Source organism: Gossypium raimondii, chromosome 10 (genome assembly GCF_025698545.1).
Source record: "Gossypium raimondii isolate GPD5lz chromosome 10, ASM2569854v1, whole genome shotgun sequence".
Lineage (NCBI taxonomy): Eukaryota > Viridiplantae > Streptophyta > Magnoliopsida > Malvales > Malvaceae > Gossypium > Gossypium raimondii.
The window spans coordinates 53,468,793-53,484,184 of NC_068574.1; the positions used below are offsets into that span (position 1 = coordinate 53,468,793).

The 15,392-nt window shown below is 28.8% G+C and overlaps 1 protein-coding gene, 1 long non-coding RNA gene and 1 pseudogene across 3 annotated transcripts; 2 read left to right on the forward strand and 1 right to left on the reverse strand.

Moving 5' to 3' along the window:
- The first annotated feature begins 3,141 nt into the window (after positions 1-3,141).
- LOC105776427 (uncharacterized) lies at positions 3,142-10,079 on the forward strand. Of its 2 annotated transcripts, none has more exons than XM_052621748.1 (2): positions 3,142-3,602; positions 9,530-10,079. In XM_052621748.1, exons 1-2 carry the CDS (start codon positions 3,399-3,401, stop codon positions 9,998-10,000), a joined length of 675 nt encoding a protein of 224 aa, XP_052477708.1. In that variant the 5' UTR covers positions 3,142-3,398; the 3' UTR covers positions 10,001-10,079. The 2 variants fall into 2 exon arrangements, with proteins under 2 accessions (XP_052477708.1, XP_012454524.1); XM_012599070.2 differs by lacking the exon at positions 3,142-3,602 and adding an exon at positions 9,017-9,382.
- Positions 5,199-6,095, reverse strand: LOC128033731 (uncharacterized). Its single transcript, XR_008189757.1, has 2 exons — positions 5,761-6,095; positions 5,199-5,483 (listed from the first exon to the last, which is right to left on the reverse strand). It is a non-coding gene; the product is annotated as an uncharacterized LOC128033731 (long non-coding RNA).
- A 1,257-nt stretch (positions 10,080-11,336) lies between the features above and the next one.
- Positions 11,337-14,789, forward strand: LOC105775595 (uncharacterized; annotated as a pseudogene).
- The last annotated feature ends 603 nt before the right edge of the window (positions 14,790-15,392 follow it).

A 15,392-nucleotide genomic window follows, 5' to 3' on the forward strand; every position in this document is an offset into this window, starting at 1 on the left:
TAGTTTTACTTAAAATTTTAGGCAATATACACTATTATATAAAATTTTAGGCAATAATCGATAGGTTTGCTTGTATGAAATAATTATAGTTTTACTTAAAATTTTAGGCAATATACACTATTATAGAAAACTAATTTAATAAAAATTATATTTTATAACAATGGTTGTTTCATTATAAGTGAAAAGTCGTTATGGAATTTTAAAATAAAACATAAAAAATCCGTTCTATTAGAAACTGAGTTGTTATAGCGAGTGTCTGTTATAAAAATGGTTGGTTATAATAATATTTTTTTGTCAAATCACAATTTTAATTAAAAAGGAATTTTCATAAAATTATTTTATTAAGTGAAAAGTTATTTAATTGATGGAATTTTTTTCTTAAAAAAAATGGGTGGAGTTTTAAATTAAAAACTATAATAGTTTAGGTATTTAAGTGAGGAAAAAATAGGTACTGCAGTGAGTGAAAAAACCTATATTGAGGTTTTATGTTCTACCTTCAATATTCTCTCTTGAGGCAGTCCCTTCCTCAATGGATTGTTGTTTGGACTGCATCATTATGATTAACTAGTATGGTTCACCCATGCTTTACATTAATATTTTAGGGTTAAATTATAAAGTACAATTTTAAAATTTTTATGTATTTTTATATATTCGGAAATTAATATGAGAATTTTTTTGAATTTAAAATTTAAGTCTAGTTGTTCTTGTAAAGATTATTTTGTTAAATTTATTAGTGTGACATTTTGAAATTTAAAAAATCATTTGATAGTCCTGTAACAAAAATGGCATTATAATGAATCTAAGTTTAGCGAAGAATTTAGATGATATTAACAATTCTTAAAAATCACGTTAGCATTTTAATTAGATTAAATTATTAAGACTAACTAATGATATTGTCAAAGTTGAGGTATCAAATTATGCCAAAATTAAAGTATAGAGATTAAATATCAAATTTTAGTGTAGTATAGGGATCAATTAAAATTTTACCATTGTTATATAATTTGAAAAAAAACATAGGATCAAAATTAAAATTTAAAAAGTGTAGTGCATAGACCAAAATTAAAATTGACCAATTGTTATATAATCTTAAATTTGAGGGTAACATAGGGACCAAAATTAAAATTTTACCATTCTTCTAAATAGTGCAAAAAATAAAAATAAAAAATAGGGAAGGTGACCTATTATACATAAGTGAGGATAACATGGGGACCAAAATTGGAAATTTACTATTATATATATAAAAGAAATAGAACTTCCTTATATATATAGGTATATAGAAGTGTAGATTTGAAAAGGCGGAAACATGAGTGTTTGATAATGAGGATAGTGATGTTTATTGCCAAATTAAGAGCATTGGAATGGATGAATATTGCATCAAAGGTAATGGATGGTTGAATGGGTGACTGACTAATCAATCTCAATTATAGTGTTGCAAAATTTTAGGTCTAATTTATTCGATCTTTCTGAACAATAAATATTAAAGTTGTCCACCATTGGTATGCTTCCTCTTTGAGCAAAGATACCGCACATCTTAAACAATTCTCAAGAGTACACAATAACTTGTCGAGAACCCTCTGAGTGTTTTCTAACCAATACTCAGTTTTTGTTGGGTCATCATCTTTCTTACATTTGAATTCTTTTACCCCACATTTATGGACTTTCTTTATTAGAAGGCAGTTAATAGGTATTGCATTAGGACTTTGAGGACGAAAAGGTGTCACAAGAGGCATAATCGAAGGAGGAGGGTGCATTTGAGGTTGTGGAGTTGAAGGGGTAGCTCCCATGTATTCTGAAGAAGACATCTCTTGCCTCACTCCTAAGCCCTTACGAAATGTGCAAACTTTGAGTGGCTCTCTGTTCGAAAGTAGGAATATTACTTTCTACTTCATCTGATACGACTCGATTTGATTGGCTGACATGATTTATCTTTATAAGAAAGTAGTCAATTTGGACCAAATTGCAAAAGCTTTAAAAATTCAAAGTTGGCGTTGTGATGCCACCAAACAGTTTATCACATTGTAACCTTAGGTCACTTGGCGTCATGATGTGACTTACTATTAACCAATGTTGCTACGAGAAAAATTGCTTGTCAAGACGGGAACCTTATATTTGATAAAAATAAGACATATTGATACCTATTCAATTACTCCAAACAATCATTCCATTTACTCACCTACAAACATCCAAATATCACAACATTTGATACCAACAACTAACATTTTCAATTGCCAGTCTTAACTATGCTTTAGCACATTAAAAAGTTGCCATTTCGTACATATGTATGCATGTTATACCCTATGTATGCCATTTCAACTAACATATGTTTCAAACCGCTTTTTTTTTATTGAAATAACCTAAATTAATTAATTAATTATGGAAATAATCCAAAAAAAATTAAATATGAAAATGATTTGAAATTCATAGCGTTCACTAGTGTTGTTTGATACATCGGAGGTACTATTCCCTCATCATTAGTCAATCATCAAATTTTTTAAAAAAATTGGATACTGTTATTTTAACAAGTGACATTAGTATGCATATTTCAAAATATCTATTAAAAATACGAGTATTTAAAAAAATGATATATCAAACCACACTGATAAATTATCAAATAAAATAAACTGAAAAGAAAACGAAAATAATAAACCGCTCTTAATTATTTTATAAGAAAAGTGAGAGACATTTAATTCCTTCAACCATAAAACCTACTAACAATTATTGAAGTGAAAAATATTGCATCATCCTCACTGTTAAAAATATCCTAAAATAATCCACAAAAGAATGATTCAGTAAGAACAAGACACGTACCCATCATTCCTACTTTTGATTTTCATTAAAAAAATTTACCCCGTCCATTAATTTTTTCTTCCCCAATATTTGTATTTTTAACAGGTATTTTAAAATATAGTGTGGTTTAATACGATTACAATATGTGTGGTACCATTGTCATGTCACAAACATTATGAATTTCAAATCATGTTTAATATCACTTTTTAGAGTCTTATTTTGAGTTATTTTAATAAAAAGCCAATAAAAACATTTAAAAATTAAAGTAAGAAAACGATATATTTTAAAGTCAAAAATTTGCATTAAACGTTCCACCTGTCTCTCTGAACCGTCTCCCACCTACGTCCTATATAGTTGCAGCCACTGTAGACTTTTCACTGAACCATCATCAGCTTAACCCTTTCAAACACCGCCCCATCTGTGCATAGTTAGGCATAACTTACTTATCTACCTCCCACGCAGCCTGAACTTTTCAGTTAAAGCTTTGGCAATGACTATTCCTATGGTGCTTGATATTCTGTTTCCACCCACTTTGCTCCTCACTGGAGCATCTGTTTTAACTCTATTATCGCTGGCAATTCTTTGGGGTTTTAGAAATTAGAGGGATTAACATGAAATATTCCAAGTTCGTCAATGCTGCTTCTTCTTCTTCTTCGATTAGCTTTAAAGTTCCCAGTAGAGTTGGCATGTTATTGCTCTACACACCAGCTTTCCTTGTCGGTGTTGCTTCCTTTTGGCTTTACCCAGCTGATGACTCTAGATTTCTTTTCCTCAAATCTGCCGTTACCATCCATTTCTTTAAGAGACTTTTTGAGGTATCTTTACTCTTTTTTCTCTTTTGCGGATACAATTTTTTTTTTATCTTACGATGAATGTTCATAAAGTAAATTTATTGATTAAACATTGCAGGTGATTTTCATTCATAAATACAGTGGAGAGATGTCTCTAGACACAATAATAATTATACTTGTCAGCTATTTCTTTGTCAGTTTAAGCCTGATTTACACACAAACTTTCAATCAAGGACTCTGATACGACCCGCCCCGAAAACATACTTGGTTCAGCCCATTGGGCATCAATTGTAAACTTTTGCAAGTTGAATTAGCTTGTTCCAGTTCATTAGAGCTCTATTCGAGCTGATTCTAGTTCACTGAGCTTGAACTTCGATTTAATTTAATTTACTGGAATAAATAATTGCTATTAGTTAAATTAGTTAATTAGTTTAAGTTAATAAATTTGTTTAAAAATCTGGACATATTAATTTCCATGATAAATATGTTTTATTTGTTTTAATGCATGCTTTAATTTGTCTTAAGTCTATTTAATGTGTTTTGTCGTAGTTAATGCTGTTGTTTAAATGTGTCTGGACGAATTTAATGCTGCTACTACATGTTATAAATATGTTTGACCGAATTTAATGTATGTTTTAAGGTGTTCAGCCGAATTTAATTAACTTGTCCAGGCTGCTGAATTAAATGTGCCTTAGGATGCCGAATTTATATTATGTCTCCAACTAACACTTTAAGTGCAGGTTATTAATATGTTGTAGTTAATGTTGTGTTTACTGCCGAATTAATGTGTGTCTAAATGTTGGCCGAAATTAATGTGCAGCCAAACATGTATTAAATGAGATGTTCCACATGCAATGGACGGCCATTCAATGGATGCTAGAATGCATTAAAGAAGCTGTACATTAATGCATTTAACACATTAAATTCGGTAGCAGCTTCTTTAATGCATTCCAGCATCCATGCATTAAAATATCTCAACTCCATGATTTTTTGGATAATCATCTAATTTATCAATATAATTATATATTTATTATGTATTAAACGTATTTTATACACTTTTTATTTATTAATTTTTTTATATAGTTATCTTTAACATTATTTTAGTGTTTACATTAGAGTAGCATTATATATTTAGTATATGTTTATTTTTTTATGTGTTCTAAATTACATATTTAAAATAACATAATATAAAGTATTAAAAACTTAAAAATGGGCTAGGCCGAGCTAGGCTTGAGTCTTGAATGTTTAAGCACGAGCTCGACCCATATTTTACATGGGCCTTTTTTTGCCCAAATCTATTTTTCGAGCCTAATATTTTTACCCAAACCTAAATAGACTTTGGTTAGTCTTTTGCAAATATGGGCGAATTTGGATAAGATTTTAGGCTCATATTTCGGATTGGGTCGAACTTGGACAAATATAAAATATATTAATATCATGATTAGGCCCAACCCGAATCTAACCTGTCCGATCCATGAATACATCTAATACATAATAAATATATAATTATATTGATAAATTAGATGATTATCCCAAAAAATCATGGAGTTGAGATATTTTTTTATGATATCATTTTAATAATGATATCTCATATATATAATTTTGGTACAAAAGCCAATCTTTCTACAAAATTTCAATGTATTTAATAACTCATTGTACCAATTTACAAATAAGCAAAAAAAAATAAATTAGAGGCCAAAACAAAAAACATTACAAGCCCAAATGAAAAAGAGACCCAGTGGCCCAAAACACTTCAACGATTTCAGTAAAACTAAAAATCCTAATCCCATTTGCCTCACTGCCACATTAGAGCTCCTCGTCCCGAGGCCTGACACGCCTTGGTCGCTGTTTCACCAAAATGGCCAGCGCAGGCCTCTTTTGTCGCTGCTAACCGCGCGCCAATACCTGCAAAAAGGACGAAGAAAAGACATAAACAACAAAGAGATGGCAGTAGAGAAACAATAGCGAAACAGAAATAATGAACAATGTAAATATTATCGCTACAAAAGCCATGACAATCAATGTATTCAAAATACAAGCAATCAGGTACAAAAAAAAAAGAAAAAAGAGAGAAATAAAAAAACAAGATTTTGAAAAGAACACAAAGATAGTCTTTTATTTTTTGTTTAAAAAGATATAATAAATACATATAAAAAAAAAGAGGGAGAGGAAGGGTTCTCACTTGTCGTTCCACCTTTTGCCATCGTCAAGGACCACTTTCAGCACCCTGAATATCTCAGAACCCATTTGGGTTCCGACGAGGGTCGGATGAACGCAGCGAGGCTGAAATTTTTCCTTCGCATTTTCTTTTTCTTTTTTATTTTTTCGATTTCAAAAAAAAATATTCGGTTTAGATCTGGGTTTTAAAAAATAATTAAAAAAAAGGGACTAAAAGCATTTTTTATTTTCCGGCTAGGCGGAGTCAAAGCGGAGCCATAGCGGAGGCTCGCCGGTACCCAGGCCGGATGTGGGAAAAACCGAGAGAAAGGGAGAGCTCTCAGATTTTTTTTTAAACGCAAACATAATCAAAATTTTTAAAGGTTTTTGTCTTATATAAGCGATGCTAAACGACGTCGTTTTGGCCCTTGTTCATAAGTCCCAAAACGAGATCGTTTTGATAGGACCCGATTGCCAACCTGGGACCCAACCCGAACCGCGCAGGATCAGCGCATTTTTGACATGGGGGGTCTAATTGCTCCATGGGTCCTTCCGCTTTTACAGTTGGTTTCAATTAGGTCCTATTTTATTCTTTTTATTTTTTTTATTTCTATTTTGGTCCTTGGACCATTTATGGGAAATAGACATCCTAAACGTTGTCGTTTTGAAGCCGACACGGAGACCCGACCCGATCCATCCTAGGATCCGCGTATTTTTGTGGCAATGGTCTATTTACGACCCTGGTCCCTTCACTTTTGGAATTGTTTTCAATCCAGTCCTAATTCTTTTTTTCTTTTTTACATTGGACCATTTAATTTTATTTCATTTTTAATTTAGTCCCTTGATTTGTCAAAAGGAACGGCGCATTTAGTAGGGTTTGGGATATTTTCTCAATTAGTCCCTCATCCTTTTCGCACATTTCACTTTAGTCCTTTATTTTGTTTTACTATTTAATTTATTATGTTTTATACTTACAATTTTATTTAAACTTCAATTTAGTCCCTTATTTATTTAATCTTAGCCTTTCATGAAATTTATTATTATTATTTACTTACTTATTTATTTACTATTGTAAATTTAGCTTTTCATGCAATTTTTTATTTACTATTATTTACTCATTTATTATTGTCTTACTTCTTATTTTTAAAATTAATGATGTTCATATTTGTACATTTTTCGCTCATTATTTTTATTTGTTCATCTTTCGCTCGTTATTTATACATATTCTCATATTATTTATATTTACATTCGTTATTTAGCATCTAGCATTTTTTATTTGTTTTAAATTACCTTATTTATTTTATTATTATTATTTTATTGTTATAGTTACATCAGTATTATTATAGCATTCTCTTATTTATTTAATATATATCATATCCATATAGCCATTTTATATTATCTCATCATCACTACATCATACATTATGTTTAAATATAATTGGCCGTTTTTATACTATTCCCCCAAATAAGATAAATACACATTGTTTTAAATGTTACATTTATTATTACTTAATAAAGGAAATTTTAAAATTCAGGCAATGTCCCGTATTTGGAGATTTGAGAAGTCGTGCCCTAACTTACGGGGTTCAACTTTCTACTTGAACCTAGATAACCGGACATCCCTTTTAAAATTGAAACACATGAGATTTAAATAGTAATTAAATAAAGAGTAAGGTTATTTTTTAGAATTCGAGATGTTGTGTCCTAACTTACGGGATATGACCTTTTTGTTACCTCGAGATAAGAGAGCCTTTTACACACGTTTAGATTTATTCAAGTGATTTTAATTAAAAGTAACATTATGTAAAGTGCGATCATGTTTTTAAATTCTCTTCAAAATTTCAATTTTCAACACTAAGACATCAAGTAATTAATTAGGTACCAATTTTGGGTGTCACGAGGGTGCTAATCCTTCTTCGCACGTAACCGACTCCCGAACCAATTTTCTGAATTTTGTAGACCAAAAATCGTTGTTTAGTAAATCAAACCTTTTATTAAAACAATCAAATTACGAGGTGATCCGATCACACCTCATATAAAAAAGGATTGGTGACGACTCTCACTTTTTCATTTTTTAAGTGATCTAAAAAAAAAAAAGAGTTTCAATACTCATATTAAAGTTTTCCCTTCTCTATCTATTTCTTTTTAATTTATTTTGATACAAAAGTTAATATATAATGAGATACTCAATCTTTTTTTTGATACCATTTTAATATATTATATATATATATATATAATATGATTTTGGTACAAAAGCCAAGATATAGTGAAATACTCTTTCTATAAATTTTCAATAATTCACATTAAAATTTCCTTCTCTCTCTATTTCTTTTCTTTTTGGTACAAAAGTCAACATATAATGAGATACTCAATCTTTTTATATCATTAACATATTTTCAAGGATTTATTTATTTTATAAAATATATATGAATTATGTACAAATTGGTTATTTTCAATCCATCCTTTTCAGTTCACACACATCACTATATGGGGATAATATTAAAAGATATAGTTTTTAGATATTAATAAAATAGTATTACTTTATTAAATTTTAAAGATAATAAAGTGTTATTATATACTCATCTATATCTAATATTTCTCTAATTTAATTTAATTTTAATTAAATTACTTAAAATAATTAATTTTTAAATTATAAACAAAAATCTTTTCTTCTTTTACAAATTTTAATATTTTGTTTTTTTTCATAAGTTAATGTTTTTTATTTTGTGCGACCAATTTAAAAAAATAGTAATTTTGTGCAATTTTTCTATGTTATTTACACATAATTTTGGTTATTATTTTATCTTGAATCCGAAATCTTGAACCCTAAATCTTAAATTTTGAGCTGATACATCGAGATTTAGGGTTTGGATTCAAGATTTATGGTTCAAGGTTTTTGTTTGGGGTTACGAGTTTGGGGTTACAAGTTTGGATTCAAAGGTTTAAGGTTCAATGTTTGGTGCAAATTTTTTTTTCAAAATTGTGTGTTAATGACATGGAAAAAATTATTAATGACAATTTTTAGTGTTTGGGTTCTAGGTTTAGTGTTCAGGTTTGGCGTAATTTTTTAAAATTATATATTAATGACATGAAAAAAATTATTAAAATATCATTAAATAATTAAAATAAATAAATAATATGATTGGAAAAGTTCATAAAATAAGTTGTCTATCGATGATTGTATAACAATTTCACGTCTAATACCTACAAAACTTAGTTTTTTGGATTATTTTAATGCAAGTTATTCCCATATATATTTATATATATAATCGTGCACATAAAACCATCATATTGTTAACAAAAAAATACAACAAAGCTTCGACAATGGCTATTCCTATAGTGCTTGAAATTGTATTTCCACCGAGTTTGGTCCTCGTTGCAGCATCTGTTTTAAGTCTAATATCGCTGGCAATTCTTGGGGTTTTAGAAACGAAAGAGATTCACTTGAAATATTCCAAGTTCTTCAATGCTTCTTCTTCTTCTTCTTCGATTAGCTTTAAAGTTCCCAGTAGAGTTGGCATGTTCTTGATCTACACACCAGCTTTCCTTGTCGGTGTTGCTTCCTTTTGGCTTTTCCCTGATGGAGACTTTAGGTTTCTTTTGCTCAAATCTGCCATTACCATCCATTTCTTTAAGAGAATTCTTGAGGTATCTTTTCTCTTCTTTTTCTTTAATAATTGGGGAAATGATATAGATTAGGATCCAAATTCTCTTTTACTCTTTAAATTTCTCCCAAATAGCTTATATTGAAACTTAAATACTAATCGAAGTGAATTTATTGATTAAACATTGCAGGTGATTTTCATTCATAAATACAGTGGAGAGATGTCTCTAGACACAATAATAATTATACTTGTCAGCTATTTCTTTGTCAGTTTAAGCCTGATTTACACACAAACTTTCAATCAAGGACGCTCAGAACCGTCCATTGATTTGAAGTACCTTGGAATTGTGTTGTTTTTAATAGGAATCAGTGGCAATTTCTACCACCATTGCATTCTTTCCCAGCTAAGAACAAAGGGTGACAAAGAGTACAAGATCCCCAAAGGTGGTTTGTTTGAGTTGGTGATTTGCCCACACTATCTGTTTGAGATTTTAGGGTTCTTGGGAATTAGTTTGATTTCTCAAACATTGTACTCATTTTCTACCACTCTAGGCATTGCTGTGTACTTGATGTGCAGGGGTTATGTCACCAGGAAATGGTACATGTCTAAGTTTGAAGATTTTCCCAAAGAAGTCAAAGCTGTAATTCCATATGTGTTTTGATGCATGGATGAAGGCTTTAATGTACACCTACCGGAAGGAGATTTAAATTGATATTGCTACCCAAGAAATCTCGAGAAAATATATTCTCCAATTAATCACTTGTATTCTATCTTTTGACTTTAATACATGTTTTTAGACCATATATGCAATTTCCTAAAAAATGGGAAATTGCAAATGATAAACATGTTCTTTTAGACCATATATGCAAAAACTTTAGACCCTCTATATTTACCATTTCTTATGAAATAGTCCATAGCCAAAATTATAAATTTCTCAAGTGCTTGCTTGAAAATTTTAAAAACAATTTTAAAATAATAAAATCAACATATGTAAAAATTAGAAAATAACAAAAAAGTTATTTTGATTTCTTTTCACTAAAATTGTTTTGCAAAATTAAAAAAGAGAAGAAGTTGAAAATACAGTTTTTGACTTTGATGAATGGAGTTCTCATTATTCTTGTTATGAGAAAAAGTTATCGAATGTATTTTCATATTTTCATTTTGAATACAAATTTTATTCACCAAACTTTTTTTTCTATTTCTAAAAATAAAAATAAAAAGTAAAAATAAAAATAAAAATATTTTCAAAAAGAAGTGAAACCTTACAGTATGTTTCAATTGCACTAAAACAAGGGAAGGGAAAGGAAAGTAAAAGAAATTAACATCATTTTTTTTAGGGGAAGCTAAGAGAGTTGAATTTTCATTATTTTTCCTTGAATTATTTAGTTTTTATTTGCTCCATTTAGGAGGAAAAGCTAGGAAAAAGAAAGTGTAGATTCTTTTTAAGATGTGGAATTACATTTTTTTCTTATTAATGTTAAGTCTTAGTTCGATTGGCATTGTTGCCAGTGTAAGAAAACGTGAGTTCAAGTATGTTGATGTACATTGTTCTCCTATTTAAGGGTTGAGGAGGAACTATGAACAGTTCTAGACATTCTATAAAAAAAAATAAACATGATAAAAACTTATAATAAGGTAAATGTTAAAAATAAAAATTGTAAAAATTCCTTTATTAATTTTATCTATTCAAACAAAGAGGGTGACTAATGGAATAGAGGAGTGAGAGATTTTTCCGATTCCTTTGGTGATATATCCGGCTGCAATTATGAGACTTAAAGATGCTGGGCCTTTACCATGTTGAGCACCTCGTAATTACCTATACGAAAGGAATATATGGGTGATGAAAGGGGTTGCCGATTGCTTTGGAAAAAAATGTGGATCAAATGGGGCTTTGGGAAACCAAACTAAGCTACATAACACGTGATGCCAATTTGCTATATGATAAATAATTGTGCACATCAAACTATATCAGACGGTTAAGCAGGCAAATACAAGTAACCTCTAGCAATGGCTATTCCACCGAGCTTGGTCCTCACTGCAGCGTCTGTTTTGAATCTAATATCGTCGGCCATTCTTGGGGTTTTAGAAACAAGAGGGATACATATGGAATATTCCAAGTTCTTCGATGCTTCTTCAACTAAGATTAAAGTTGGGAGTAGAGTTGGCATGTTATTACTGTATACACCAGCCTTCCTTGTCGGTGTTGCTTCCTTTTGGCTTTTCCCAATGGAGACTTTAGGTTTCTTTTGCTCAAATCTGCCATTACCATTCATTTCCTTAAGAGAATTTTTGAGGTATTTTCTTTCTTTTATTTTCTCTTTTCCTTTTCTTAGCGGTCTGCAATCAGTTAGCTTGATCTTCTTAATTCAATTTTCTCTTTCTAATTCACATCACAATTATATTAAATATTTTATTAAATTAATGTTATGAATTAATTCGATACTAATTCAATTAATAATTATTTAAAAATATTCTTTTAGTAAATAATTAAATATTAATATAATGTTTTGTTCAAGCCTAAAAATATTTATAAATAACTCAATTCTTGATTTTTTATAAATTTAATTTTTTATGGTTGAGAATAAATATTAGAGCATGTCACAACACAAATAATCTTATCACTAGATTAAAAATTTTGTTGACTAAAATATATTTTTATTATACCAGTGTAAAAAATCTAATGTTAATATTAAACTCCTAATTAAGTTTAATATCACTAATCATTTCACATGATAAATTATTAAAATATCCAAAGTTAATAAAATTTAAGAAAAATAAAATCAATAATTTCAAGGTCATGTTAAAACAAAATTACAACTCTCTAACAAACTACTCACTTAACTTTTTTATTTTATCTTATTAACAAAACAAAAATATCTTTCTTATAAAATTTAATCATTTTTTGTCACTTTTAGTTTACATTCAATAATTTCAATTTTGAAAAATACTCTTCCATAAACTAGTCATGACTTTAACATTCTTAAAAATACAATAAAACAATTAAACAATATAAAATTTTAAAAAATCTACCTTCATTTAAAATATAAATATATATTATTTTGGTAATTTTTATAATAATTTTTTGCACACATCATAAGAGTAGTTTACTTTTATTTAAAAAATAATTTTTTATAAACTAAATCAAAATATTATAAATCAATAAAACAATTGAGATAGTCGAATACCCAAAAAAAGAAGATAATATCACAAGAATGAATCACTATTAAGACCTAGTTTAGGAATACTTATTAAAAGTACTTTTAAGAAAAATAATATTTTTAGGAAGAAACTAAAATTTTCGATTTCTAAAAAAACTCTTAGGTCAATTTTAACTAAAGAATCACTTTTCCTTTTAAAAATAATTTATTGAAAAATATTTTATCCTAAAACTACAATTTTAATAACAATACTAACCTACATAACTTGCAGCCCATCTACCTAACACCAATTAAATAGCAAAAGATACCATAAACCAAGAAATAAAATATTATAGATAAATCCAATCAATTAACTTGGTGACACTTATTTAATAACAAAAGATACCCTTAAAGCAAGATATAGAAATAACACAGCTCACCTATCCCCATAACGAAAGCCACAATTCCAAAGCAAAAGGATCCGTAGACCACCCCAAATAAAACCATGTAGTGAGATAAAAAGATTTTTTTTTAATTGATTGATATTTGATTGTAGTATTTAATTTGATGAATTGAATTTATTAATTGATTTGATCAATTGATTCTATTAATTATTTATTTAAAAGTGTTTGGTAAAATTTTATTGATAGTTAAAAGTCTATATGTGTAAAATGACAAAATAATGACATGACACATTTTCTTGTTAAATATTTATTTGTTTATAATACTTTAATCTTTATTGGGTGAAATTATTGAAATAAAACTATATTATCAAGTAATTAAAATATCCCGTATGGAAGTTAATTAGTGAATATTTTTAAAATTTTAATAAACAAATTTCTTAAGTTCTTTATTTACAAATATTAACATTGTGGAAAATAATAAATTTTAATAGTGTATCAATATAATTGTAAACTATATTCTTAGTGCTAATTATGTCATGTTTTTAGTATGTAAATTAGTGATAATTATGTCACATTTTGAATAAATTTTTCAAGTAGCATATTTCTATTAATATAAAGTTGCATAAGAAATCATTTTACACAAGTAAATTAAAAACAAATTAAGAGTACATAAATATTCAAGAATGAATAGACTCGATTGAAAACTTCTCATGGCAATATCAACTTTTATAAGATTCATGATGGAGTTTTTTTTTTTTTAAATATTTACTTTGAACTTTGGAGGTAAAAGTGAAAAATGAGAGAATTGAGACTATTGATATCTTGACACCCCTATTAGGTTTGAGAGCATGTAACACAGGGAGTAATTTTTGAGTAAGCATGGTTAGATATCTTATTCCCAATCAACTGTGTAAAAAGTTATCCATCATTGTATTTTTTGTTTTGGAGGTTTTAATTCAACAAGCACTTGTAAACCTCTATTCACTAAACACTACAATTAGAAAATTTAACAACTCAATCTCCCATTTGTACTCAAATCAACTAAAAAACACGTAAAACAATGCCTTAAACAATGTTTACCAAACACCCAAAATCAGGTTTTAGCTGATGAAGCTTTTTTCCTTATCATAGTTAATGTGACCACGGGGGTAATAAAATGCAATCACGATGAATTGTGATGAATATCAGCATAAATAAAAAAAGATGCAAATAAATTAAGTTATATAATAAGAATCACTTCTTTCGCTCACCTAACTTATTATGTTGAATAAATATTGCAGGTGAGTTTCATCCACAAATATAGTGGAGAGATGACTCTGGACACAATGATAATTATACTTTTCAGCTATTTGTTTCTCAGTTCAAGCTTAATTTACACACAAAATCTCAACCAGGAACTTCTAGAGCCATGGATTGATTTGAAGTACCCCGGAATTGTGTTGTTTCTAATAGGAATTAGTGGCGATTTCTACCACCATTTCCTTCTTTCCAAGCTAAGAACAAAGGGTAGCAAAGATTACAAGGTCCCCAAACGTGGTTTATTTGAGTTGGTGATTTGCCCTCACTATTTGGTTGAGATTTTAGGGTTCTTGGGAATTAGTTTGATTTCTCAAACATTGTACTCATTTTCAACCACTCTAGGGACTGCTTTGTACTTGATGGCTAGGAGTTATGCCGCTAAGAGATGGTATATCTCTAAGTTTGAAGATTTTCCAAAAGAGGTAAATGCCCTAATTCCTTGTGTTTTTTAGATACACGAATGAAGGTGGGCAATTTGATTAAATGATCTTCTACAAAAGAAAAATAAAAGTCCATGCAATCAAATTGCTTCTTGTTCAAATTAATGCCTGATCTAATGTTCAAATATGAGTTTGAATAGGATTAAGAACAAAGAAAAACAACAAAGAGAGTAAACGAAGAGATAACAACCAAAGTTTATTAACGTAGTTTGAAAACAATCATACTCTATGGAACCTCGCTCAGTGAATAGTTTATTCAACAATTGATCCTACTATCAATTGGCTAAAACTCAATCTACTCAAAAAACAATTACAATCCTAATAGACAACTTGTTACAACCACTCACCAAAATACCTCACTTACAAACAATTTTAGCTTTCACAAATAATGTCTATGTATTTGGAAACACAAAAAATATTTAAAGACTTTTTCAGCACATTTTAAGCTCTAATTCATGCAGTTTCGTAGTAAATTTTTGTCAAAATTCACACTTTAATTATAAAATAATTAATTTGCACTTAAATTATTAACATATTTAATTTTAATTATTTTTATAATAAATTTTCACAAATTTGATTTATTTTTGACAGTTTTGCACAAAATTTGAAAATTATTGGCTCGACAGACACCTTGAAAGGCTTGAACCATTAGAGAATTTTTGCATCAAGTGAACCAAGGGCAAGATTAAAAATTTTTCCAGCCAAGGTCGGTCCAAATGATGATAAGTTTATATACTTTATATTTATTTTTTATCCAAGTTAAATTGGGTTAA